Genomic DNA, 27,294 nt, shown 5'->3' with positions numbered 1-27,294 from the left:
GGTTCCGCACCTGGTACAAGAGCTGTTTGGGGAAAAGCAGAGAGAGTTTGTATTTTCTGGATGGGCTTTCCTGTGAGCAGCATCCAAAGGGCATGCTTTGGGGCAGCATGTCCTTATAGCTCAGGCTCATTGCCTGGGAGATGATGGATGCACAGAGGGAGGGTCGCAGCACAGTCCTAGCTTGGCCCTGGCGCAGAGGGAGGTGGCACCACACCACAGTGGTTGTACCAGACCCAAACCTCCCAGGAAAGAGTCAGTCTGAGGTCAAGAAACTAATTTACTGGAATGGGGCTATCCTGGTCACCCTGGCAGGGAAGTGGAGACATTTGGTATCATAGTCTAGGACTGAGGGACAAAGGACCGAGATGCCTGTCCAAACACTGGGGCATGTTCCCTGTAAAGACAGCTATACTCTTTACAGCTCTGGCTAAGATGTATCAGACCTCCTCTCCGGATTTCACAGCACTGCTTGTCACAGGAGCATTCAGCATTTACTGGGTAGAAGAAACTGGCCATAGCCCCTCTGAGGGAAGAATTAAGGGGCTGTCATCCTCCCTCCTGGTAGAGGCAGAAATCAGCTGTGGCCAGAATAGTTGCAAAGGAGGGGAGCAGTTGATATATAGCGATTTTAGGGAGCACCACTTGTTCTGCAGCAGCTGGGTTTGCCATAGCAGCTTTAAGTACTACAGCATTTGCAGCAGAAGCCCCCGCTTCATAGCACATCTGGAGAGAGGGCAGAGGGTCCTCCATGCCCCTTCGGAAGACGCTTCTTCACACCCTGCTGAAGGATGATACCTGGGCAAGCCTCCGAAGCAGCAGCTCTGACGATGGGCGATTCCAGTCGAGAAAGATCTCCGGCGCCAGTGTGACAGTCATTTCCAGCACCCTGAGCAAGCTCACCGACAGGTCAAAGCAGGTGGCACACACCTTCAGCTGGCGGCTGTCCACAAAGTTCCTCTCCAAGCGTTCTGCTGCCTGCTGGATCTGCCAAGCAAAAGAGACAGCTCAACAAGGTACCCCTTCCCAAAAGGAGGGCCGTGACCCCCAGCCCAGCTCAGCTCCCATGCATGCCAAGGAACCACTGCACTCCCAACCCCAACAGTCATGTCTTGAACCTCGTTGTGTGCAGGACATGGGAACGCGTCGAGTGCTGGACCCCGCAGCCCCGGGAGGCGCACTCACCTCCTGAATCATGCCGATGAACTCGGAGAAAGCCCAGTTCAGCTGGTTGAGGACGCTGTTGAGGAAGCTGGGGGCCAGGTCGCGGTCACTGCGGAGCAGGTCTGCCATGTGCCGCTGCAGCAAGGTGGAGGGACACGGCTCTGAAACCAGACAGCGACAGCTTCAGTGGCCTGGTCGTGGAGCGGCCATGGGTGGGGGGCGAGGACTATGTTATAAGCAGAGATCTTGCCTGTGGTGCCTCCAAGCCCTTTTTTGAAATGCCAGCCTGAATTAAGCAGGGAAGAGCCCTGTGTGCTCGCTGCTGCCCACATGCATGGGAGCGCTGCCCTGCAGCTCAGCATCCCTCCCGCTCGGCTCTGCAGAGGCCCGCAGTCAGCTCAGCATTAACCGCTCCCGATAGCAGCGTGGCAGCAGCTGCCAGGAGCCAGCACAGCCACCCCTGGCCTCACGTGGCTCTGCCTGCCTGCCCATGTCCGAGGGGGAATGTACCTGGCAAATCCCACTCCCGAGAAGCTTCTGCGTGGAGCTGGGCCTGGGCTCTGCCCTCGGCAGGCTCAGGCAGGCAGGGCTGCCCACGCTGCCTGGCCAGGTTGAGCCCCGACACAGACACACCGCCACGGTACGTGGCATCTTACCTCTGGGCTTTTTCGCTATCAAGGTGGAGTCATACCCAGCAGCAGGGAAACACAAAGTCAGGGCTGCGTGGGGCACCGGTCCCCGTGGGGCACCGGTCCCCATGGACAGGCAGGGAAAGGAGGGGGGACAAAAATAGGACGGATGCTTCTCACTGGGAAGGATACCAGAGTTCGAACCACAGACTAAAATTCAGGGCTTGGAGAAAGAAACTTGAACAGATTTACCAAGTATAAGAAAAAAAAAAAAATCATCCAACTACTTCTCACTCTGCTAGAAGCTGTTTAGTAAGTAAGTGCAGGTAGAAACTCTGGCAGCACTGGCACTGTGGTGCCCAGAGGAACAAGGCGTGCTGTGACTGCAGAAGGTCTTTGGGGTGGCAGCCTGCTCGGAAGGCCAGCATGGGCAAAGGAAACACAGGGTGACCTCCCTCACATCCCAAGGGATTGAGAAGCAGGGCATTAACTACAGGCACATTGCTAGCTGGGATTAGCAAAGCCAGGGAGGGATGGCAGGAGATTGTCAGCTCAAATGCGAACGGGATAAATTATTCTGTAAATACCCACTAGCAAGCGCAATGAGCTTCTGTTGTTATGGAGGACACGCTCTGATGTCTCACAGTGCATAATCACTCCGGGCAGGCCAGCATCCTAGCTTTGATCCTGCCTAAAAGCACATCTTTGGGAGGGATTTCATCACAACAATCGTCTTTGATGTCCTACTCCCACCCGCAAGTACTTTCCCAGCCCTTAGCTACACATGGCTTGGGGACTGCCCAAGCCAGACGTCCTTTTTATGTATTTAGTGATCCTCAGTGCACTTCTTGCCCAGCGTTCCCCTGAAACTGTGTAAGCCTTCAGCATTGAACATGTCCTGAAGCAACATTTCGCAGCTCAGTTGTGTGCAGCGGGAAGAAGGTAGATGTCTGCTTGGCTCCTACTGGCTTTATTTGATGATATTTATTTTTTGTAGCCCCCTCCTTCTGGTGGGAGAGACAAGACACATGCTGCTCTCCAGCCAATTCCTCCAGCTAGCCATGATTTCAGACCTTTACGATAGTGTTTTGAATGGGAACACCTCCAGCCTGTGCAGTTTCCCATACAGAAACCGTCACATCTTTGTCCCCTTCACCATCCTGTCCTGAGCCTTGCTGGTTCTCCCAGATCTTCTTTGGAAAAGTGGAATCAGAAGCACACACAGCATCCAAACCGCAAGCGCGTGGCAAATGTGCACAAAGGCATAATGTGGTTTGGTTTTGTTCCGTTTTCCTTTCCTCATAATTGCTGTTGTGTAACTTGTTCCTTTGACTGGGCATCAAGCTGCTGTTTTCCAAAAGATTGCAATAGGATGACATTTCAAGGATAACCCTTTTGTAAGAATTACAGTTCAAGATCCTCTGGAACTTGCTGGTCGCAAGGCGCAAATGAAGAAGCCCAGGAGTCAACACGGGAGCCCACCTTGGTGTCTTCTCTGTCAGTGACAGACGATGGGGCACAGGACACCCTCACCAAATTTGCAGATGACACTAAACAAGGGGATTTGTCCAATATACTAGAGGCACCCTGAGAAACTTGAGGACAAAAAACCTGATCATATTCGTAAGACGGAGAAAATTCTGCATCCGGGGAAGAATGACCCCCAGTATTAGTCCTGGCTGGGAAACAGCAGTCTGGGCACCATCCCATAAAGGTGTTGTGTAGGGTATCAGCTTGAACAGGGCACAGGTGAGGGCTTTTGCTACAACTAAGAGATGGGTGATGGCAGGAGGATGTGCTCAGCAGATCGAAGGAAGGTGCCACCCCTCTGCTTGGCCCTGGGGAGCTCACACCTGAAATACTGTGGCTTTTTTCTCAGAAGGATGCATAGACAGGTCCCAGGGAGCCCACCCTGCAATCTTGTCTCTAAGGGTTATGCTCAGCTCACAGCCCTCTGATTTTTAATCACATTTTCCCTTCATGTTCACCACTCTACCTCTGGCGATGCTAAATTCCATGTACATTCTCTCCCAGTCATTCAGAACTGGAAGGTCCTTTTGTAGGGTTAATTTTTTGTGTCTTCTTTTCCCCAGCCTCCCCTCAACAGTTGAAAAGTGCTTTTTATTAAAACTGCGGACTTATTAGCCCCCTGCCAGCCTTCGAGCACCGAAGCAGTTCTAGGTGAGGATCACCACTCCTTGGGGCTGAGCTCTGCGGGTTGTCCTGCTAGTCTGTTGCCAAAGCCTCTTTTACCAACATTTCAAGTCAGGACAGATCCCAACATGAATTACTCAGCCAACGTCTCTCTCATTTGAAGGCAGCTTTGGCTTTTTGAAGGATGCTCTCATGCTTGTAATAACTTGCTTTATTCTGATTTTTAGCCAATGACTATTTCCTCATGGTCTTTTTCCAATAAGTGGTGTGAATTTGCTCCAGATCTCCAACTCTAGGTTCTTAATGCTTTCCTTGCTGCTGGCAAAGACTGTGCCAGTCTATAAAAGCATTAAAAAGTGATGCCTCTTGTCAAACTTCTTCACAGTTATGTAGTTTTTTCAAGGTTTTAAGCTAACACCAGGAAACAGTGGACTTCCTTGGCTTTTGTTGCTCCCAAGAAGATTCTGAATCTAAAGATGCTACGATCACTGCTACTCTTTGAAAGCAACGTAAGGACCCAGCCCTGGAATACAGCAAGAGCCGCTTTGTCCCTTGCATGAGTTCCCAGATGATGTTCTCCATGGGGCAATCATTAGTGGTACCCAGAAACCTAGCCCTGGTGCTGTGTTCATCTTCATTTTCAAGAAGTTCACCTTTGCTGAGGCATTTCCACCCACCTCCCTCACATCTTGGTTACCACTGCCCTCCTGGGTAATGACACAGCCCTTATGTGTGCCATTGCAGACAGGGACGTCATTTCATAGGGAGGCTGTGGATACTCACTGATGTGGTTAATTTCTTGATCCTGGCAATAATATGTCATTAGTGTTTCTAAAACTTGTAACTCCCTAATACAAAAGCCACTCAGTCTTGGCTTAGCCTTCATTATGACAGATAAAGATCAGTCATTGGAACAGAAATCGGTGGTTTTCCAAGGCCAGAAATTATGACTTCAATACATTTAATGTGGGCAACAGACCATGGCCCCAAGCGGTTATAGATATATCTGATGCTTCCACAACAGAAACTTCCCCACAAAAATATAAGCAAAATAGAGAAAAAAACCCACAAAAATCTAGGTGGGGGGAAAATAATGAATAAAAACAGAGAGTTCTTTAAGAAGATTATTAGGCAGCCCCAGTGTTACAGAGAGCAAGCTTCACTGAGACCAGGATGACAGTCCAAACTGCAGTTGGGCTCGATGCTCTTAAGGGTCTTTTCCAACCTAAATGATTCTATGAGTCTATGAACAACGTAAGTTAAAATATAAAAGGCAAAGCGAACATAATCAAACATAGCTAGTGGTGGATGAAAAAAAAAAAAGGAAAAAGGGGTAATAGAAGGAGAAGAAATTAAAGAAACATCGACGACTAACCTGGCTATATACAAAGTTTCTTCAACTATAGGAAAAAATTCTAACAGCATTATTAAAAAAAGTAGTAATGGGAGAAAGTCTAACAGTAGCAGAGGCCCATTAATAGATAGAGTTAAAAATTAATAAAGCAGACAAAGTGGAAGCCTTCAATAAGTGCTCCTACTAGATAATTGTAAAGAAGCAGGGTCACGTACTTTCATCACAGGAAGATAATTATGTACTTTATAGTTTGCTAATGACCCAGGGAGATTTATAACAGGGCTATTTGTGAGACTTCTTGGTCAGCAGCCCAAGGCGGGGCTCTGGATGCTGTAGCTTTTACAGTAGAGCTGGGAACACAGAGGAGAGCCCAAAATGGACCAGATTCAGAAGCAAAGTAGTTCCACCCAATTGTAATCCCAGTTTTCAAAAGGATCCAGATATAAATGCGAAACAGCTGCTGCTCAATGGCTGTGGCTCTCAGACTAATGGAACAGCAGTGAAAAAGGTAAGCTGGGGATGCAGTGACCCACATCACTAGTAAACTACATCCGTTCAAAGATGTATTTAGAAAGGACCGAAGGGAACGTTGCAGGGTGATGCAAAAGGAAAGCAAGTGGCATTCAGGCAATGGGATATCAATAGGGTCAAGTGCAAGGTATCAGGACGCCCCAGTGTGTGCCTGGGACTCATGCATGCCTCCAAAGCAAAGCACTGGCAAAAAGGCTAATGCAAGTTTGGGCTCCATGACCAGCAAATGAAGGAGGCATTCTAGCCAGCATGACACTGGCACCTCTGGGGCTCCTAGAAACATGGGAAGGGTGAACACAGGGACTCACAGAAAAACAAAACCCCTTCCTGAATAAGATACAGAGGCTGCACTTTCTTTTCACCATTAAAAAGGACCAAGAAGTGAGTTTACCCTGGTACACAAGCACTTTTGAAGAATAAAATGTTGTAATGCACAGAGATTAACCCAGCAGAGAAATGCAGAGCAGCAGCAGCAGCAGCAGAAGACATAAGATGACGTTAGGTATATTCCCATCGGCGAGGAACCACCTCAGAAGGGCTTGGACAGTTCAATAGCCACCAGCTGATGCTTTTGGTGTTGTCAGATCGAGACAGGATTTCCTTGTGAAAGACCTCTTAGGCAATTTGCTGGACTCGGGAGGGGGACGTGGGCGAATTCTCTGGCCCACACTGCACAACAGCTCAGCTAGATGATCTCATAGTTGCATCCACCTACCATCCACTGCTTGATAGATGTGTGGGCAGAAGGCCTGGGGCAGAGGAGCCCTATGCTGCAACCTGAAGCCACCCTGCAGCTTGGTAAAAGCAAGGCAGGCTGGGCCTGGCACAAGGCCACTGCTGCTGCTCACCATGTGCGTGCCGTAACAACACCCAGCTTTGCCTACGAGCTGTGATGAAAGCAAAACGAGTTCCTACAGTATCCACCGACCAGAACTGCCCCCACCTCTGAAAAAAGCCTCTGTCTGCTCTCAGGAGCCAAACTGGAGGCAGAACCCTGCCTGCATGAGAGCTGTTTGGTGCCAGCGGGGCTAAGGAACAACTCAGGGAGCAGGCAGGAACACACATAGCCTTTCTGAGCTTCTCCCCCTCCTTGGGCTAACCCAAGCAGCCATCTTGTTGCTCACCATCAGTGAGCACAGGCAAATCACAGCACAGGAGACCAGGTGGTCAGCGCTCTGCGTGCTTCGTGGATATTGTGAGGCAGCACCAGCATACCTTTGCCACCTGTGCAGAGTCCTCCAAGGAAGCATCCCCAAAACAGGACAAGGCTGGAGCACCAGAGAAGAGGCATTTGCCCAAGCTCCCTTCAGACTGGCCTGCAGAAGCAGACCCAGGCAAACAGGGATTTCCTTTAGCTCATCAGTTTGTCCCATTGACCCTGCCAACGCTCAAATTGCAACAAGGTGAAGACCGATGGGTGGGAAGGCAGGGGAGTCATCTCCTCCTCCTTCCTCGGGCAGCATCTCAAGGACACCTCTGAATCCCATGTCCCTCTTCAATTAAATGAGCATTCATTATTGATTTGGTTGCGCCTTAAAATAGCAATCCCAGGAGCAAGTCCCCAGTAACCAGCCCAGCCTACTCCGGGTTCAGACTGTGTGGAGCCACCCAGAGATGGATGGAGAGAGGCCTCGAAAGCTGAGGAACTCTGCTTCTGCCCCAGAGCTCCCCAGGATGGGGGGAGCTCGGTCACCACCCCACAGCACTAGTGGCAGGCACGTGAGGGTTTGCTTGTGTGGTAGGAGAGTGAGGGGACAGTCATGAAGTCCCTCCTGCATGCGTACCAGGGCTTCCCTATCATCCTCCAAGGATGAGAGGGGCTGCGGCAGGGCTCTGGCCCCAGAGGTAACCCTGATAAAGCAGGTGGAAGAGTGGGTCCGTGATGCAGCCTCTGAGACTGCCATGTGGGCACCAGTCCCCCTGGCATCTCCCCGGGAGATAACTGAGAAAAGCGATCATTGTGTGAAGCCCTCTGCCCCGCAAAGAAGGGTCTCTCTAGACAGAAGAGGGGAAGGAGGGAGCTTTCTAAAGCTACTTCACCAGACAAGAGAGGATCACACAACAAACTTACTCTGGAAACTAGCAACAGAGAGATCCCCTGGGCACCCACGGGCAGGAGAGAGAAAGAGAACAAGAGTGCTGTTAAAACAGAGACAGGCAGCTCTCCCCACCAGACGGGGATTAGCGCGCACCTCCACATGCCGTCTGCCCATGTCAGGCTGCAGCACCCTCTGTCCCCCATCCTTGGACAGTTCTCCACGAGCAACGTCTGGCACAAAGCCTTTTCCACAGCAGAGGTGGGTCAGGAATGTATCCAGACAGGCCCAGACCCTGCAAAGGTGAAGCTGGGGACATGTCCTTCAGCTCAGGAAAGGTACCTTCTCTTCCCCCCGTCTTTCTCAGCTGCAACAGAGCCGAGGAACCCCTCAGTTTGGCAACAGTGCTGAGAACCAAACTGCCGTGCCAAAGGCAAGACAGGCTCTGCCAGGCTCTGAGATGCCTGATTAAAAGACTCCCTGCTTGCAAACTTGTCCAGTGCCCTGCCTCCTCAAGTACCTGCTCCCTCTCACAGAGTAACTACTGCTTGGCATACTCGCCAACTCTTCCCCACAGCAGCTGCTCACTGTGGACACCAGAGAGCCTTCTCCCAGGCTTACATTTTGGAGTAAAGCTCCGGTGAGGGTCTCTCACCTCTCCTTTAAAGGGCTGAACCCCTCCTCATGACGGATCTAAACCACCAACCAGCACGCAAAACGAGTGACCAGCCAGTGCAGAGACTGGGGGTGTCCAGGAAAGGAAATGCCAGCTGCAAAGATCAGCCCCAGATATTTACCCAGGATCCCCCTACTTCAGCAGCCATCTCACCAGCTGGCCTGGCCCATGGCAGAGATGGCTGCTAGGGAAGAGGCCAGTCCTCCCTCACCACACATCATAATCCTGAGTGCCAATCCCCTGCCCCACTCACTCTGCAGACTGGGGAGGCTGGCATCTTCAGGCTTGGTTTTCAGCAGGTGTGGGAGCCGTGTGTATCTGTACCCAAAGCCACAGCCCTGGTAAAAGAGATAAGGAAGGATCTCAGAGGTTGGAAAACAGTTGGATTTTGCTGCTGTGAAAGTGAAATGCCATGTCCAACCAGCCCCAGATGTTGAGAGGAGCAGGGACACAGGACACTCACCCGCCACAGCCTGACAAGGATCCAGTTGGTTTGTGCCCAGGGCCGCTGCTCATAGGGAGCCAGGAGGTTCTTCATCATGGAGATCCGTCTGCCAGATGGAAGGCATAGGTCAGACACAAAGGGTTTGGGGACAGGGGATTAAATAGGAACCAGGTAGAACCCATGGAGCTAGGACAGAGCAAAGTCACTGGTATAATGGTGACAGGAGGCTCCCCAAATGAACTCCAGCATCCTGCTGCAGCTCCTGGACCCTTGGTGGTGCTTGGCAGCCCACTGGCTCCCCCACCTAACCTTGCCCCCACCCCAGCTCTGCCACAGCTCCCCAGGAACAGGCAGGGCAGTACTTACTGCTCTTCTGGGATCCTCTCTACAGCACGCAGCGAGTGGGGGTAGCAGACGTAGCTGGCCAACGCCTGCATCAGGGAGTCCCGGATGTCTGTGGAGGAATGAGAAGGGGCTAGCCCAGGCACCCAAGGACATGCAAAGTGCCAGGGAGCACCTGAGCATCAGAGGCAAGGAGGGACCAACCCACAATTACAGATGGTCACTGTCCCAGCTGAGGGGGAGAGCATGCCTATGCTCAGGAAAAGAAGTAAGCCCAGAATTGACAGGCAAGTAGTTGGGATGTACTCTCAAAAGAGTACCCTAGGTCATGTATCTTACCCTGGAATAAGCAGGACACACTGGACAAGTGCAGTGCCCACCCTCTCTTTGTATGTGGAGGCATAAAGCACTTAACAGATTCAGCAGACTCACAGAAATCTGGTGAGCCATCAGCAGTGGGACTGGCCAGACCTGCAATATTATCACCCCAAAGCAGAGGAGTGCAACTTTACCCGTGCCCACAATCCTTGAGTCAGCAAAATGCTTGGCCAGGATAGCAGCGAGGCGCATCAGGGTCTCTTCATAGCCTGCAAAGAGACGGAGGGAGCAGGGGTCACACCAATGGCCTGATGGGCAGCCCTGTGGTTCCAGCATTCCCACGGACATGGCACAGGCCACGGGATTCATTTCTGCTACAGCTAACTTTGCAGTTTTGTCTAGCCATCAAAACAGACAGCTGGGAAAGCACATTTGTCTCCAACGGAGCCTCTCACCTCAGTCTGCAGAGTCTAAAGCAGTTATGCAGAGAAAGATAAAACCACACAACTGAGTCGGACAGCAAGGGGAAGATGCCTAGTGCAGAAGAAGCTGAGCAACACAAGTAACACCCTAGATCTACACAGAAAAGCCATGTCCAGCCTGCAGGCCCTGAAGAAATCTGCTACCACTTAATTCTGCTGGTCCCTGAACAGCAGGCACAGCCCCCACTTAATGGATATGAACACTTTAGCTACGTCTTGTTGGTGGGAACAGAAGCTCTTCTTACCTTCGCAGGCTCTGGAAAGCACAGAACAATTTGCCAAGAGCTCGCTGCGATCACTTAGTTAGGAAAAGCACAGAACGTGCACAGAGGGAATCCACCTAAACACAGATCCTTGGCATCAAGTGGGTGGTCATCTCCATAGGAACATATCCAAATCCCAGGGGGATTCGAAAGCAGCCCCAATTCCTGCACCCACAGCACGTTTTCCCCCACTCAAAGACCAGGAGGCAGTGGCATGCATTACCAAGGCACTCACATCTTCCAGCATCCCAGCCCATTCCTGGTGCCTCCTTGGAAACAAAATCCACAGCTGCCAGTGATTTTTCACTACAACCAACGCTGCGACAGCTTCGGGCAAGGCATGGGCTCCCTGCCTAAGGTCACCAACACCCACGGCTCACCAGTGGGTACCTACTCAAGGAACAGCTCTCAGCACCTACCCCACAGCACACAGACAATATACTGGTGCACCACATCACAACCAGGAAAGGATACACAAGGGATGGTGCCCAACTACCACTACTTCACCATAAGGATGTGGCTTGCTTCATTCTTTATCAGGCCAGAATTAGCAAAGCCTCCCCATCCCCTTACCTGGAAGCTCCTCCATACTGTTTACAGGGCTGAAGTAGTTCTTGAGTGCACTGTAGCTGTTCATAGCCACGCTGAGGTAGAACTCTGGCATGAAAGCAAAAAGTGAGCCTGTCCTGTCTCCATGCTCGATGGTGCGGATGCACACTCGCAGCAGCCAATATATGTCCTGCATCTTCTCCTGGCCAGAGAGAACACAATCCTCATTCAGTTTTGTCCAGCTTCTCTTTGGACAGACATAACAGTCAGCACCATGTTTAGACCTCAGAAACATCTCCGTGTCCGAGATGTTCCTCAGACCACTGCTCTAAGTTTGTTAACCAAATCTGTGCCATTCAGTCTTTTCATAGAGCCACAGAAGTATCACGAGGAAGGAACAATCAGAGATCTCTACAACAACCTCAAGCTCAGAGCATGACCATCACCAACGTGACATCAGATCAACTTGTGGCTTTGTCTCACTGAGCCTTGAAACCTTCTGAGAACTACCCCTTGGTAGGGCATATCTGACCACGCAGGCCTGATCACAAAAAAGACACACTAGTTTTTATTCCAAGTACACTGGCTGGAGGAAGGCAGGCACTAGCAAGCCCAGCATACATCTGCTGGAAAGAAACTGGTCCTTCGTAGGAATTAAATGAGAATAGGCTGAAAGCTCATACCAGCTCAGATCTTTGCAAATAGACAGCCACAGCCTTTTGGATTCCATGCCAGACATTCAACCAGATTTACTATCCTGAGGAACATCGTCCTCTTGCTTCTCTAAGCAAAACTCAGGGGGTCCTAAATTAGAACCAGGAAATTTAAGGGCGTCTACATAACTTTAAGCTATAAAAATCAGCACTGACAAAGCCATAAAAAGAGGAAATATTATTTCATATCCTACGATGCTAAGAAATGTCAAAAGCAATAGCAATTTTCATTAAAAAAAGATGGAGGAGGATTACACTTCCAATTAAAACAGAAATAAAATCACATGTGCAGATAAGTGATTCCATTTGCCTAGTGGCTTTTCTAAAGTGTGTCACTACCATCTTTGGGAGATTTACATGAGTTTGTTCTGTAAATTGGATTGAACTACCGTAAATCAACTGCATTAACTAAAAGACATCTTTATCTCAACACTGACACCTATCTCAGCTCAGCTGTTGCTTTCAGATTAAGAAGCAATTGTGCAGACAACACTAAGGTAAAGAATGCTGCATTTGGTTTTACTAAGACTCGATAACCTCAAAATGTCATCTCAGGTATTGCCAAGCTAGAAGAAAGCCTATGCCAAGAGGATGCAAAGATGTGATTACCTACAATGTGATGGATAAATACAACGTTGTAATAAAATAAGCTGAAATGGTCTTCCCACAGGGATGTTTTGAAGGCGGGATTATCTACTTTAAAACTAAGAGTGTTTTTAAGCTGTAGTGCTCCCTTTCGTCTAACCTTGAATCTCTCAGCTCAGAATGAACTAGTGACTAACTCCCCTGAGGAAGGAGCAGCCTCTCCCATGCTCTGACACCTCAGCACAGAGCAGGAGTCCACCTCTAGACAGGACCAGTCTCTTTCCCCGCCATCAGCATCAGCAGTGCCTGTAGCACTCATACAGATGTGTCCCTCCATTGCACACAAGTCCCAGGGATGCAGGAACCCACTGGGTGAGTGTCTCTATTGGGAAACAGCAGGGACCCGTGATGGCTGTGAGACGGAGCCCTGAAGGTACAGGCAGTACGGACAAGCTACTCCGTGCAGCCACATTCCTCTCCAGTGCAGGCTCGCTGGGTTCGTGGGGCACATTTCACAGCCCGAGCCAGCTAGTGACCTGCTCTCCCTGCCAGCCAAACAGACCAAGGCAGGAGCACAAGGCTGTAACCTTCACTCCCAGATGCTGCTGATTCATCCAGAAAGGTGACACCACAATCCTGATGGGAGGCGGGCACCTGCGTTTAATATGACAATAGATCATCTAGAGACACGAATAGTGTTTCTGCACGGGCCGTTGCAGTGATCCCTGCAAATGCACACTGGTAATGCCCCCCAGCCTTTCAAGAGCTGCCCGGGAGGAAACGTTTATTTTCTGGCAAGCATGGGCTATGCTAATGCAGCTGGAGAGCTTCTGCAGCACAGCACTGTGCCTTGCAATCCTGCTCTGGGAGTGAAGGAGGGGACAAGCAAAGAGTGCGTGAGTCAGAATCTGCCACTGCAGCTCTGTCAGATGCATTCATAGGAACTACCACTCTTCCCCTCCCTGTTTCCATCCTGGGACATGTGTAGAGACCCTGCTGCCTCTGCATGTTCAAGGAAATGTGTCGTCTTTGCCAGCACAAAAATGTTACAAACACAGATGGGGCACAGCAATGTGCAAGGGAAGACAGGAAGAGGAGATCTGCAGGGCGTAACAGCACAAACTGCGCTTAAGAAAACAGACCAGAGACATTCTCCTGGAAAATGGTGAATGCAGAAAAAAGTCACTGTGTTACTAAATGCAGAATGCGCTCTCTCTATATGGGAACAAAAAAACCTAGGAGTGGATCCTGCAGATTTCAGGAAAACCAGCCCTAGCGAGACCCCTGCTGTGACACACAGCTCAGGGAAATGGTTCACAGTGGCCTCTACCCTCTAGCCATGCCCTGAGAACTGAATCTCCCTTTGATCAGCACCCTTCTGTCTGCGGTGCAGAGGCCTGATGCCCCAAGGGAAAGCCTACAGCACCACACACAGCTCAGAACAGGCTGGGCTGTGTCCTAACAAACATTACGGGATCAAGCCTGGGACAAGAGGGACCCTGGACCTAGGAAGGAGTCTCTGATGCACAGCAAGGGAAAAATAAGGCCCGCAGATCATCAGCATTGCTCCAACACCAGGGAAAACACCACCTGTGATATGTGAGCTGAACAGCACAGATACAGAGGCTTGGTCTCCTCTGGGCTGCTCACATTATGCTTCTGCCCACCTTTGAATAAATGGTGACATTTATCCAGGCGAGGCGTCGGCTTAGGTGATTGAGCTTCTCGGAGAAGACCTTTTGGCTCTTCAGCAGTTCCTCGTGGATGTCTCTCCTCTGAAAAAGAGTGCAGAGATGTGAGGGCAGATGTCACTGCCATGTATAGCATCCTTTTTCAGAGCTGGACAAACAATGGAAAAGCAAATACCACCTTGGGGCTAGCTAAGGAGTATTGACAGGAGAGAAAGGGGTCAGCAGCCTTTTTGCGGAGGGAGAGGGAAGCAGTCCTATAAAGCACGCTTATTGGTCTCAGCTGCAGCCCACAAGGCCTGATACAGATGCTGGTCCAGTGTGGGCAGCAGCTTAGGGTCAGCTGCTTAGGGTCAGGGATACTTTTTAAATGCATCATCAGATACACTCATTCTCCGGCAGCTGGAATAGGACAGATGTGTCCCAAGTCCAGCACTGGAGGGTCCCCACCCTGGGAGTCCGGCTCCGAGGTGTCTGCAGCACAGGGAGGTTTGCAAGCTGCCACAGCTTGCCCGGGAGAAGCCGAAGCAGTTGCTTCAGTCCCTCTGTTCCTTGCGGCAGTGGTACAATGGGTTGGCACAGTATGAAACGTGGCTGCCAGCTCCAGGCATGGGTTACTGCCCCATCCAAGACATGGGCCGCCCAAAGGCTGGAAATCACCCACTGTGCTTCATCCTTTTTGCCAGATACTGAGGCTCTACCAGAGAAAGAAGCTGGGAGTCCAGAGACACTTACCCTCTTTGGGCAGCGGCTGATTTTTTCCTCTGTGTCTTTCAGTGCCATGGCATATTCATTCACATCATCTGACACACCAACCATCTGAAAAACAAGCAGATTCCAACAATAATAAATGAGGCTATTCTTTTTCCCTAGATACATAAGCATGCAACCAGATCCCCCATGGGGGTTAGAAGGAGAAAGAAAGGGCACACAGTCACTAAATAAGCAGAAAACAGAGTCAGTGTAAAAGCATGGAAGTTGGGGAAATGGATTTCTGCATAGCACATGCCACTTACCTTCCCAAGCTGCTGGTGGACACTGAGGTTGTACATCATCACTATCCCATCCAGGACTTCAAGGAGGGAGTTCTCTGTGATGGGCTGGTCTGGCTCCTCTGGGGGTCTGCCCAGTAAGAGACCCTCATTTCCATGGCTGCCTTCAACTGCAAATGGATCCCCAAGACAGGAGATAAGTTCTCAGTAAGGCATTTTGGCAACTCAACTTCTACCTGCACCCCTCTGAAGCCGAAGCCAAAGCCCTGCTGTTCCTCTATAACACAGTGCTCCTTCCCAGCCCTTGTGATTCACTAGATACACTAACACACCATTCTCATCTCACTGCCTGCACCAGGCTGGCCTGCCAGATCGGTTCAGACACAGGCCATGCAAGTCCCACTTCCTCAAGCCCTGTACACGCTTCAGAGACGTGCCTGGCCTGCCCCAAGAGCAACGGTGCTGCTACCGCACATGTCATCCTCCGGCTGGTCTGTGTTCAGAGCAAGTATGGCTACAGCTGCCTTCAAACTACCTCCCTGCAAAGCCTCACTGCACTTGCAGGAACCAAGGCAGCATCTTCTTACAAGCAGAGAGTAGCAGCATCACCATGTCATGTTCAGAATGTCAAAGTGGTTAATTGTGGACTTGTGGGTGTCAGCATGACCCAGGAATGGGAAGAAGCAATGCTGACAGTAAACAGATTGCATTCCTCTTGAGAGTGCTGGGAGCTGGAAGATGCCATTCTCCCAGGGACCACCTGGGCCACACTAGCACACAGCAGAAGTACTCACTGTCCTCTTCTGTCCGCTGCTCCACACTTAGCGTGCGCACTTTGATCTTCTCCAGGGTGCCAAGAGGCCGCCGTGGGTTCATCAGGCTGACAGCTGCTGTGCTGAGGAACCGGTTGGCACGGCCCAGGGTGGGGGAGCTGAGCCAGCCAGGTCTAGCAAGAGCCCCACCAATGGCCAGGGTGGCAGAGGGACGCTGAGACTGGAAAGAAATTAAGGGAGAAACTGTTCTAACTGTTCGGCTGCCCACTATTCCTTCCTTGTCCCTGTGAAGACATTGGTCTAGATGCGTAGTGGCCACTGGAAGGTGAGCAGATACCCTTTCCTATCATGGCTGGGCCACCAGTGCCTAGTTAGCAAATGGATATTCCTTCCTCTAAGGTCACATGCCAGGTACAAGCAGCAGATCTGCACAGAAAGAAGCCGCTCTGTCTGCAGTTGCCTTGGAGCCTTTTAAATGCAAGCACCAAGAGCTGCCATGGAGGGGAGGGGGCATATTCAGATCAGGGGATAGTGAGAGAGCAGAGCAAAGAAAATTTTGCTGCTCAAACTTGGTGCATCCAGGACCTTGCTGATCTCCACTGACCCTCATGCAAGCGCAGACTGTTTGCCCATGGTCTGGTTACAGTCTTGGCCCAGACACTACCTTCCTCTAAAGCAAAGCTTTTCTAGCCAGAGGCCGAGCTTGCTGCCCTAGCACCAGGGCCCCCGCAGGTGAATAACAGTACATGGCTCACCTGTGCTGCTGATGTTGCTGATTCCTCATCTTCATCGAGATCGTCCATAGTCACTGCCTGCAGCTCCGCAGGGTCGATCAGGACATTGGCTTTTGCGGCCAGGTCATCTGCACAGAGCACACCAAAGCAGCTGTGAACGCAGGAGTCACCCTTTGCTTCCCACGAGGCAGCCTTAGGCTCATCCTCTTCCCTGCTTCTCAGCAGTAGAGAAGCAGCCAGCAAAGTTGGATGCTGCATCAGAACAAGCTCACTTTCTCCCCAGCTTTCTTAAGTGCAATAGGTCTGCCCTTGCTAACACAGCAGAGACCAAGCACCGAAGGGTGCGGCTCACACAGGACCCATTTTTGTTCCTGGTTCTACCAGTAACAGACAGAGTAACTGAGGAACCAGGAGACAACTGCCAGGGCCAAACTGGACTAATGCAGGGAAGGAAAGTCAGGGCCTGAGACCATTTGTTAAGCATCCAGCTCTTCAATGCTGTCCCATGATACATCCCAAAGTTGACTGCAGGTCCCCTCCAAGACTCACACCAGAAACCATTCTCAGCCCAAAGGAAGGCTGGACTGACAGCTATGCTGTACAAAGCCTGACCAATGTGTCCTCTAGTCCATAGCCCTGTCTTCAAAGCTGGCCAAGGCAGCCTTGGTAAGAGACCAGAGGAGATTACATGGTTCTCAAGTTAAGTAACCTAAATTTGAACAGCCAGGGATCAACTTGAGATAGGAAAAATGGTCCTAATCTTGCAAACACACTGGGGAAGCAGAAGAGAGATCTGAGCCAAAGGCAAGTGCCACATTAACCAGAAACCAGAGACAAACCAAGTCTGATGGAATGGCAAAAGGTTTCTAACCTTTCCAAAAGGGAGGCTTTGAAAGTCTGTTACCAGAGCAGCGTGCTGCAGACAAACAGAGCTGCAGCAGATGCACAGGGCTGCTATTGCTTGCCCGGAGTGGTACAACAAGGAAATCCTGGGCACCCTTCACACCTAGCAGAGCCAGGCTGATGGTCAGCGCTTTGACACCTCCCAGCCCTCAGCTGAAGTGCAAGAGCACCACACCAGAGTGTGTTCCCAGACTAGCCCCTTCCCTCCACCAGCCACAGGCCCCATTCAGGGATATAAAAGAGTAAACTGCTAGCTTAAAGGATGCACCAATGAGAGACGAAGGGTGTAAGGGTAACTTGCACCTCGTTAAAATTTAAGTCTCCTCTCCTTAAATTCAATCATAATTTATTACCCGTAGCTTCCTCCCTGGGATGTCTCTTGGGTGAACTCCAGCCAGGACCTGGATGCACGTATTGGAAATGAGAGCACTTACCTTTCAGAGTCTTCTTGAGATGAGACAGGAGACCTCCGAGTCGCTGAAGGTCAAAATAATCCACCTTCCCATTATAGAAGAGTTGAGGAGGGACATACGCCTCTAAAGCAGAGAAGGAGATTTGTTTTTTCCACGAGTCCTGTGCACAGGACCCACGCAGACATATAAGCCCTCCTAAGACAGACACCAGGGCCCTGCCTGGACCCACACTTAGTGACAATTTTTGTTGTCATAAAAGCACAAGCCATTAAGGCAGAGGTGATTTCCACAATGAAGAAAGCATGAGATCCACGCAGAAACAGAAGCAACTGTGGCCATCAACAGCAAGCCTCCCAGCACTTCCTCCCTCCCAGCCACAGTCACTGGGGGCAACTGGATCACCAGAAAATTCGGCAGCTCTGCACCTGGCTACTCCAGCTCTATCACTTAGTCCCACAGGGATCCGTAAAGCACTTACTGAGTTTTGAGAAAGGGTTAGCCTAAAGAAAAGCGAGTACCAAGCAGACTGTGGCAGGACAGGCAAGGTGGGGTTTGAGGGTGGGAAAGCAACTGGCACTGACTTGGTCTGGGAACCATGAAAACAGACAAATATCTTCCCCTAAACTTTTGACTGTGGGATCACTGAGATACCCTCCTACAGACTCATAATCAATACTGGACTCCGCTGCAAAGCATACAGTGGGAACCAGCAAACAGTACAGATGCTCCTTTGCAAGTCTCAGGTCTGGATGTTAACTGGAATAGATCTGCACACAGGAATTTCCCAGTGTGACTGGGAACTACAGACACAAGATGGCAGAAGGCTCAAGCACCCAGGAGAAACACAGAATTTTCAGCATCTTGGAGAGCACTGCCAAGAGGCAAACATTGCCCTAACCACATAAATGCCTTCAAAGCTTCTCCTCCAGGCCTTACCTTCACTACTCAGTGCAGCAGGGGTCTTTGCCTTGTGGCCATCCCAGAAGAAACGCAGGGTGGCGATAAGCCGGTGTAGGAAGCACACCATGTACTCTGGCGGGCACAACACAGTCAAGTTCTAGGGCAAGAATGAGAGTTCAGCCACCAGGGCAGGCGTGAAAGTGCATCTTAGTCCCAGTGGCCACATGAGGCAGGCAGAAACTTTTGTGTTCTCAGCCTTGCTAGCACCTCTAGCTGTCAGCACTGGGAGAGAGCCCAGGCCTGATGGCAGGCAGTGGTTTCCACCTCTAGAAAGTCCTGGGCACTGAAACAACAAGCTGGTCTGACACAGAGGATGGATACCACATGCTCTATCATGAAAAATGGGGCTGATCATGAATACAGAGATGCAGGTGAAGAAGGGGTTTTCTACAACAGCGGATGCCTTTCTCCCAAAGCTGCAGGCCAACAGCCTGATCCAGGGCCAGAAGAACAGTCCCCACCCAAGCAGTGAAGAGGATGCCAAAGCCAGCAGGCCAGTTGTGGCAGAGCACTCCACAGCCATGCTCCCCAAGGAGTTTTAGGTGGACATTCAGCTCCCACCCAAGGCTGTTCCCAAGGACTGCTTTCCCATAAATCACTGCACAGGACTTGGATAATCTGCTGGTTTCTAGCCTCCGATCTTCTCTCTCCTTCCCACTCCCTGCTGCATCTAGACCTCAACTGATGAACTGCTGGGAGCAGCCCAGTCAAAAGGGCAAGAGCTCCCAGCCAGAAGCTGCCAGAGAGCTCTCCGGCTGAGGCTTGAGGGAAGGTTGGCCCTTTGACTTACCCCTCTGTTGCTAGCGTTCTCCTGAAGAAACTTGCGGAATTTGTTTAGGAAGATGTATCTGGAGGCTTCCCCCTGGCAGGAGGAAAAGCAGGTGGTAAACCTATACCTTACAAGTCCTGTGATGTGGAGATACTCTAGCAGAAGATCCACAGAGCACTTACCCCTCCTCTGTCCTTGTTGTTCAGCAGCAGCTTCAGAATCTGAACCTGGAGACCTTCCACCACTAAAATGGGGACAGGTCTGCCATCAGAAAACTAGCACTGGAGAGCAACTACCCATATAAACCCCAACTGCTGTACCCTGTCCCCACGAGAAAGGCTACCTCCTCGGCAGAGGGGGCCAAGGGAGAACCAGTGCTAGCAGAATGCTAATCCCATGACTGTGAGGATTTTCTCCTCTGCCACCTAGCAATACATTCATCCACAGCTGATAAACGATGCCCCTAAAGGGGAATTTTGGTTTGCTTGTGTCCCATGGTGGGATGCTGCAGGTCTGTGTAGTGGGGTCCCAGCACTCATACCCCTCCACCAAATAATGACATAACTGGCCCCGGCCTCTGCAGCACAGCCTGTCCTGAGAGGAACGCAGCCAGACTCCAGGTTGTGAAGGAGATTTGGAAACAGCTCAACGGTTGGTCCCCCTGGCTGCATAAAAGGTATGGCATCTTGGAAATTCCTCTCCTTCCTCACAGACCTTCAATGCGTTTCTTGAGCCGCTGGCAGCCTCTTTCATATGCCCGCCGCCTCAGTCTCTCCTCAGCACTCTCCTCCTTCACCTCCTTACTCTCCTTGCCCTGGTTGGGGGACAGGCACTGATTAGTAGGAGATCACCACATGGGGAAAATGTCTTGCCATAGGGAGAGCAGAAACCCCCTGAAACAACATGCAAGTATGTGACTGCAGCTGGCAGCACACCTTCCCTGGCTTTGTAACACGTAAGGGCAGGAGATCTTCTGAGGACACATATGTCAACCTGTAAGTCCTCAGACACTGTGAAGTTCCCCTCTAAATCTGTTGCCACAGAAAACTGTCCCACTCTCCTGTCCTGAGCAACACACCCCAAACGTCCCCTCTATGGGGACAATAAAGATGACAAAGCAATGGAGAGGCTACGGCTCTCATACAGCTCTGCAGGGTCCACCAGTGCTAACGCAGCTGGAAACATGGGCCATCCAATTTCCTCAGCCAGAAAATGATGGGGACAGCAGGCCACAACATTTCTTGTCTCCTTAGTGGATGTGCCCTTACTCACCTCCTTGGTGAAGCGGTTTGGCCACCACGTGGTGGGAATGAGCTCCTGCAAACCAGCCTCCTCCACACGCAGCGGGCTCTTAATGTAGAAGAACACAACCGAACGGAGCACATCAAAGCTGCGGCCAAGTTAAAGCAAGCACAGAAGCTATGTCAGGAGAAGGTGCAGGACATGTTTCCAGAGTTGTAGTGAGAGACTCCTTTCCAAACAACCACTAAAAGCTCCGCAAGATCCAGAGCCCCTTTCTCTTGGGACAAGCCCCACACAGTTATAAGAGCAGCTGCCCAAATGCTAGCATGGTAGTCGGACTGCTCTGAAAGTCTTTTTGCTCTAGGGACATTAGAGAGGTCAGGCAGGCAGCAATGAAGTCCTGTGTGTTAGTAGGATGTGACCTATGGCACTGCTCCCCCTCTTCAAAGCAGGACTTCATAGTGACTGGTGTCAGGTAGACAGAGACCTGAGAAATTAGAAACGAGCTCTCAAAGATAGGGTGGCTCCTGCCTCCCAGGACCTGCAGATCCTTGCAGTCTCCTTGGCTGCATTATTTGGGGCAGGGAAAACTGAGACTAGAGGAGGCACAAAGGATACAGAACATTGCTGAGTAGATATTTCCTGGATTTCTCATGCTTCAAGACTGCAATGGTGAGCCGGAGGTAGTGAATCTAGGGAAACAGGAGAAGCAAAAGTGACTCCATCTGCAGCAGAGGATATCACTCTTTAATAGGTACAGTGTTACAGAACTGCTATCTCTGGATCAAACAACTGCAAAATCCAAAACATTGTGTACCTTTGGACAAGGGGACATAACAGAAGCTGGCTAGTCACAGATTCCTGCGGATTCAGAAGTGCAACTCACCTGTAATCCCAGGTCTGGGATGATGGGGGAGAACCTGTAAGCCCGCAGCAGGGACATCAGTAGCTGCTTGAGGCACTCGTGCACTTCATACTCCTGAGAAAATAAGAAACACATTGAATAGAAACAGCATGGAGTCAGCAACAGCTATAGTTCCCAGAGTGTGGCCTTGGAATGAAGAATTCACTTCTGAACTGAAAAAGAAGGTGCTCTGAACCCACAGTGTTTTTCCATCTGACTCTCATAGTCCTGCACGCTATGATTGATCTCTTGGGGCACATGGCGGCATTTAAGACCTCCACGTAAGCATTAACAACATCCAAGAGACCAACTAATTTCTTAATGATGAATTTGATGTTCCCAGAAGTAGGAAGTAGGAACTCAACATCATCAGTTCCTTTAGCAGAAGGAAAAGCTACTATTTGTATCAGAAATAGTATGGGCGGCAGGACTGAAGAACAGATGATGAAAGCAGCACAAAGCCTGGAGAAGAGGAGGCTGAGGGGAGACCTTGTCACCCTCTACAACTACCTGGAAGGAGGTTGTAGCGAGGTGGGTTTGGTCTTCTCCCAAGTAACGAGCAATAGGAAAAGAGGAAATGGCCTCAAGTTGCGCTAGGGGAGGTTTAGATTGGATATTAGGAAAAATGTCTTCACCGAAAGGGTTGTCAAGCATTGGAACAGGCTGCCTGTGATCCCAGGTCTCCCTGTGATCCCTGGGGAGGAGGTAGCACCCTAGCGACTCACCTCCATAAGAAGCCACATGAGATCCAGCAGCTGCTGAATAAGGGGATGGGCCTCCACTGCGCCTCCTCGCTCCAGGATGCTCAACAGGAAGGTCATGAGCACATCTTCCACCAGGTACACCTTGCACTGCAGACAGAGAGCCAGGTCAACAGTCCTCAAAGGCAGTCACTTATCCGTGAAAGTTGTTTTATCTCCCCTTGTAAGCACAAGAACAGGCACCTACAGAAGCTTGCAATGGGCAGGCAAAACTCACCATGAGAGGAGAGAAATAATTGAAGATGTGGGCTAGTGTAATCAACACTGTGGGTTCTCCCTGCAGCTGCCACATGGACGTGTCCTTCTCCACCAGCTTCCCCTCCTGCAATGACAAACCCAGAAAAACACACGGCTTGGATCCAGCCCAATCCACCCATACACCAGCGACTGAATGAACCGGAGGCCTGGAGCAGCTGCTGTTTGCTGTCCCATGCCTGATCGCAGTAAAAACCTTGAACTTGGGAGTTTAGGATGGCAAAGCAGCCAGGCCCATGCCTCTGGAGAGCTGTAGTGCAGTCCAGATGTCAGTTACTATCAGCCACATGCATGCACCTTGACAATGTTTTTCCAAAAGGGTCAAGTGTACGTGATAATCTGTAAATAGGAATCCCTACAGAGGAGGTCAACTAGTAAAGCAGGCCTCCATTCAAGCCAAGACCACAGTAGAGGGCGTTCCCTGTGCATTGGGCATAAACAAATCATCTCTCACCCTAGCAGAAAAAAATGGTTTCTAGCAAACAGTGCCACAGTCAAAACAGTTCTCGGGGCAGACCTGCCAGAATTTCACCACAGCACTGTATCAGGACATCAGTAAAAAGTTTAGGATCTGAACAAGCTTCTTTCAAGGCTGCAAAATCAAATCCAGAAGTTCTGACCCTGACAAACATCACCTCTTGCATACTGGGAACAAAACTTCATAGGATTGAGAATAACAAAGCCCAGTATGATTTAACTTAAGTCCTGGAGCTATCACGAATCCCATTTTGCAAGCCAAAGAGCTCCACAGATGTGCATACCCCATGCAAAAGCACGCAAGCAATTAGACTCTCAGGTGTATGGAAACATCTGAGCCGCCAACGTGTGCTGAGAAGTGCACATTTCCCAGCACGGTGTACCGCAGATCCACCCAGTGACATTAGCCTACCGTCACATCTATTCCGATATGGATTACGTTCTTCAGGTAGCCTAACAGCTTGCGAGCCTTCACGAGGTCTGCAACAGGAGGATCTTGCAAGGGGTGGTAACCTTCCACTGGATAAGTAGGCAAGGGTTAAGGTAAAATGCAATCTGATGCTTTCAGGACTTCTTTTGTTTGTGCAAGGAAAAGACTTTCTTTCTATTTTACTTTATACTCTCGCATGCCTCAGTCACAGTTCAAACCACAGTGCCTTCTAAATGGATGATAACCCACAAGTTCTTATCCTCACTTCCTCAATATTGCAAGCAGCAAGTATTCACACCACACTGCTGCTCTCATCAGAAAGACTGACAGGAGCCTCCACTACAGCTACCAACAGGCACACCCAGGACTGCTCTGACAGGAGCTGCAGGTTGCAGCATTCGCACAGGAAAGCAGCAGGTGATGCTCCAACCATGTCAGAGGTCCTGTGTGGCTAGAAGGTAGAAGAGACCAGTGGCCAAGAGGCTCGGCAGCACAGCAACAATAGGGTTTCCAAAACTAGAGAGTGAGATCTTTGCAGGATCTGGGAACAGGCAGCCCCCAGCTGCAGCAGTAGCTGTTGCTTCAGAGCTGAAAGCAAATCTCATTTCAGAAACTGTTGGGGACCAGCACTGATGATTCTGTGCGCTGCAGTTCTACTCCAGCTGAGGGGTTATCTGTTTCTTCTCTTCTTGACCTTGCTCTGTGCACAAGTGCCAACAGAAGAAAGTGAACTGCAGTCAGTTATGTATATTCTACAGCGTCCAAAGATGGTCTAAGGACAGGCTCTTCTCCCTTCAGACCTCCTCTCCCCACACCTAAAGGATATCGGAGTGGACGACTTCCGAAGTTAAAAGCAACGGACTCTTTGAATGAGAGGCTGATGGCAGGGAAATAAGCCATTCCAGCGCCCCTTGTGATGTTATCAAAAGCGGTTCCCAGAGATATGCCATTCCTGAAAGAAGGAAAAGCCACAGGATTTTAGTCACAGTAGGAGGGTTTTGAGGTTAGCTGGGCAATCCAGGTATCTGCGTTCCCCTCCCAGCAACTTGCCAACATGGACACATCAGTCAGCCATGCCTCCTGTCACTCTCAAACTGACACACATGCAAACGTCACAGCTTTGCTGAGTAACAGCAGCACTCCCATTTTCATATGATGGCACAGGAAGGCACTGGAGTCTGCACAACATGCAGAGCCCATTCAGCTCCAAGGGCAACCCAAATCCTGACAAGATAACTAATCAGCAGGTCATTTTAACGGCAGGTGACATTTTTGGCCTCATCCATTTGATGTTGGTGGAAATAGAAGGATAATGCTCTCTCAGTCTACTCTTCTCTAAAAGATGACACGGAGCATCTAACAGTTTTTAATTCCGTCTGACTTGTCACAAGCTGTAGTTTAGGAGCAGGGAACAATTCTTATTCAGACTGGCCTCTGCTCATTGTGCACAGGAGTTGGAGGCTGGAGATTTATAAGCATTTCCACAGCTCTTTGTGAATCTAGGACAAGCAAACGTCTAACACCAGCCACAACAGCAATCAGTGTCGTCCAGCCAACTGTAGTATTAAGAATCATGAGAGATTCCCTCCCCTCCAAATCCTAGCAAACTTTCAAGCTACAAAGTCTGTGTAACATCTTTCTGCCAAATGCTTCTCACATGAACTTAGGAGACTCAACAGCCCCTTCAGATGTTTCTGAACACAAAGAAAAGCAAAGGCTGGAACTACCAAGGAACTTAAAGGGGAGAGGGCAGAAATAGGGCTCAGCAACCTGAGCAGTGAGGAAACCTTTATGTTACACACAGACATCAACAAAGCAGGGAATTTGGGAAAGATGCTTACAAACAGAAAGCAATGGTGCCCTCATCAAGGTCTATCAGACAGCTGACGATATCTCCTGCCGCCCAAGACTGCAGGAAAGGGAGAGAAAAGGTTAAACTTATATCCAGGGTGTTCCCACAACAGAAGAAAGACTGCAACCCAGCCGATCCCTTGTGATTCAGGGTTGAAGAAGAGAGAGTTCCTTCTCACAGCAGCTCACATAGCATTCTCCAACACTTCTGGAAGCTGCACATAAGCCACTGATTGGGATCTTTTTTCCCCTCCAGCACTAGGAACATGCGTAGGACCAAACCTATATTTACCCCAACACTGCATCAATCCTCTGATGTGCTACAGAGAACCAGAGCCTTCCAGAGACCAACAGCAGCACTATGCTGGCAGTCAGGCATTTCACAGGGCCCAGCAGAATCCAGGAAGCAGAAGGAGCCACCTCCTTTCTTCTCCTTACTGTATATCCCGTTCCTGGGAGGACAGCTACTCACTTTGCCATAGTTGGTAGTAGTCACGTTCCACTTGCGTACTCGGTTTCCATCATACGCATATGAATCTGGCGTATCTCCAACTCCTTCCTGCATCAAAGTATGAAAGAGGAGACTCAGACCAGATCAAGCACAGGGATCCCTCTCATTGTAAGAGTATTTTTAAGAGGGAGATCAACATACACGGAGAGCAGTTGACAGCACACACACTCTATCTGGGAAAAGCCCTCATTCTAGAAATGAATCCAATGGCCTGTGGTCTTGGGTTGAGAAAAATACACCATTCCCTACTCATTTTGGGGTCAGAATAAGAATACTAGCATACTACACTTCCAAATTCTGCCAAAGCAGCCCCCTAGGATGCCTGTCACCTCCCCTCTCATGTGTTGCAGAGTGGCAAGTTAGTGAAACTCTGCAGCTGACATCCCTTCCCAGAATCAAACATCCCACTCGCTGCCCAAGAAGAGCTGGCCTGGGCTTGCCTCTCCTGGGCAAAAAAGCCCCATAACACCAGGTGCTGAGGCCATCCCGAGAGATAGGCTGCCAGCACTGCAGACCCACACACCCTCTGGAGAAGATGCCACCTGAAAATCAACACTTAGCAGTGGTTATGTGCAGCAAGACAACAGCAACACACCCAGCGTGCAGAGCTTTCACACTGTGCACCATTCTGTGAACACAGACCAGAGACTTTAGTAAAGATTTTTAGAACAGCAGACCTGGTATTTTTAGTGTGTGTGCTGGGCACAAAACACTAGCAGGACAGAAGCACAGCACCAATGCGATGCTCCACACTGATGTAAAAAGCAGTGGAGGAACACGGAGCAGCCTTGTGCCACATGCAGCAGTTATACTACCTCCTGATTAAATCTGCAGTTGAGAGTACACCAGCCAATCTGCATGAGTCCCTGCGAGGAGATAAGCACCTCATAAATCCATTTCCCTGAAAGAAAAAGAGATGCCACACAGTAAATCCCTGCTGCCTGGGTCATTGTTAGAGAAGCAGAACCTGACCTGCTCCCACAGAAATAAATGTGGCACACAAAGGAGCTTCGGGACTTCCCCAGCATTCCCCTCCCACCTCTTCACTCCGGCATCACACAATCCTCTATCCTTCTGACTTCCCGGAAAAGCCAGTGGATGAGCTGGGAAAGAGGGGGCTCAAGATCTGGAACTGCAACATATTCAAGATTTCCTGAGCCCTCTAGTTGTGTAACTCTCTATACACTCTTCCCAGGGTCTTTTCTCAAAGCATCACTGGTTTATCTCCTTACCTTTATACACGCACGTCGTGGCCCTGATGGACCCAAAGTTACTGTGGCCAATCACCTGGACCAACAAACAAAAGATATTTTGAAGTCAAACAAAAGACAGCTTTGCTCAGCCCTACCCATTCCTTCCATCCTAGTCCTCAAAAACCAAAGCAAGATGTAGA

General features: G+C 50.1%; 1 protein-coding gene across 1 annotated transcript in view; it reads right to left on the bottom strand.

Annotated features, from left to right (window-relative positions):
* The window catches only part of RNF123 (ring finger protein 123), a gene marked incomplete at its 3' end in the record, with an annotated part of 34,802 nt that overhangs the window by 1,543 nt on the left and 5,965 nt on the right, over positions 1–27,294 (bottom strand). Inside the window, exons 5-33 of the mRNA XM_010290767.1 lie at positions 27,134–27,188; positions 26,717–26,802; positions 25,863–25,949; positions 25,381–25,448; positions 24,366–24,491; positions 23,522–23,636; positions 22,595–22,699; positions 22,342–22,467; positions 21,599–21,691; positions 21,331–21,404; positions 20,743–20,860; positions 20,185–20,284; positions 19,653–19,714; positions 19,492–19,563; positions 18,678–18,798; positions 17,763–17,864; positions 16,447–16,553; positions 15,713–15,911; positions 14,943–15,088; positions 14,662–14,745; positions 13,906–14,013; positions 10,965–11,142; positions 9,841–9,915; positions 9,353–9,440; positions 9,005–9,092; positions 8,795–8,879; positions 1,183–1,322; positions 796–984; positions 1–22 (exon numbers count right to left, since the gene is read on the bottom strand). The exon at positions 1–22 is cut by the window's left edge and continues 87 nt beyond it. Coding sequence (XP_010289069.1) covers positions 1–22; positions 796–984; positions 1,183–1,322; positions 8,795–8,879; positions 9,005–9,092; positions 9,353–9,440; positions 9,841–9,915; positions 10,965–11,142; positions 13,906–14,013; positions 14,662–14,745; positions 14,943–15,088; positions 15,713–15,911; positions 16,447–16,553; positions 17,763–17,864; positions 18,678–18,798; positions 19,492–19,563; positions 19,653–19,714; positions 20,185–20,284; positions 20,743–20,860; positions 21,331–21,404; positions 21,599–21,691; positions 22,342–22,467; positions 22,595–22,699; positions 23,522–23,636; positions 24,366–24,491; positions 25,381–25,448; positions 25,863–25,949; positions 26,717–26,802; positions 27,134–27,188 — 3,019 coding nt within the window. The remainder of the gene's footprint in view (positions 23–795; positions 985–1,182; positions 1,323–8,794; positions 8,880–9,004; positions 9,093–9,352; positions 9,441–9,840; positions 9,916–10,964; positions 11,143–13,905; positions 14,014–14,661; positions 14,746–14,942; positions 15,089–15,712; positions 15,912–16,446; positions 16,554–17,762; positions 17,865–18,677; positions 18,799–19,491; positions 19,564–19,652; positions 19,715–20,184; positions 20,285–20,742; positions 20,861–21,330; positions 21,405–21,598; positions 21,692–22,341; positions 22,468–22,594; positions 22,700–23,521; positions 23,637–24,365; positions 24,492–25,380; positions 25,449–25,862; positions 25,950–26,716; positions 26,803–27,133; positions 27,189–27,294) is intronic.

The sequence above is a fragment of the Phaethon lepturus genome, unplaced genomic scaffold, assembly GCF_000687285.1.
Source record: "Phaethon lepturus isolate BGI_N335 unplaced genomic scaffold, ASM68728v1 scaffold9057, whole genome shotgun sequence".
Taxonomy (NCBI): Eukaryota; Metazoa; Chordata; class Aves; order Phaethontiformes; family Phaethontidae; genus Phaethon; species Phaethon lepturus.
Note: the sequence above shows the minus strand (reverse complement) of the source record. Positions and strands in the feature narration are given on the sequence as shown.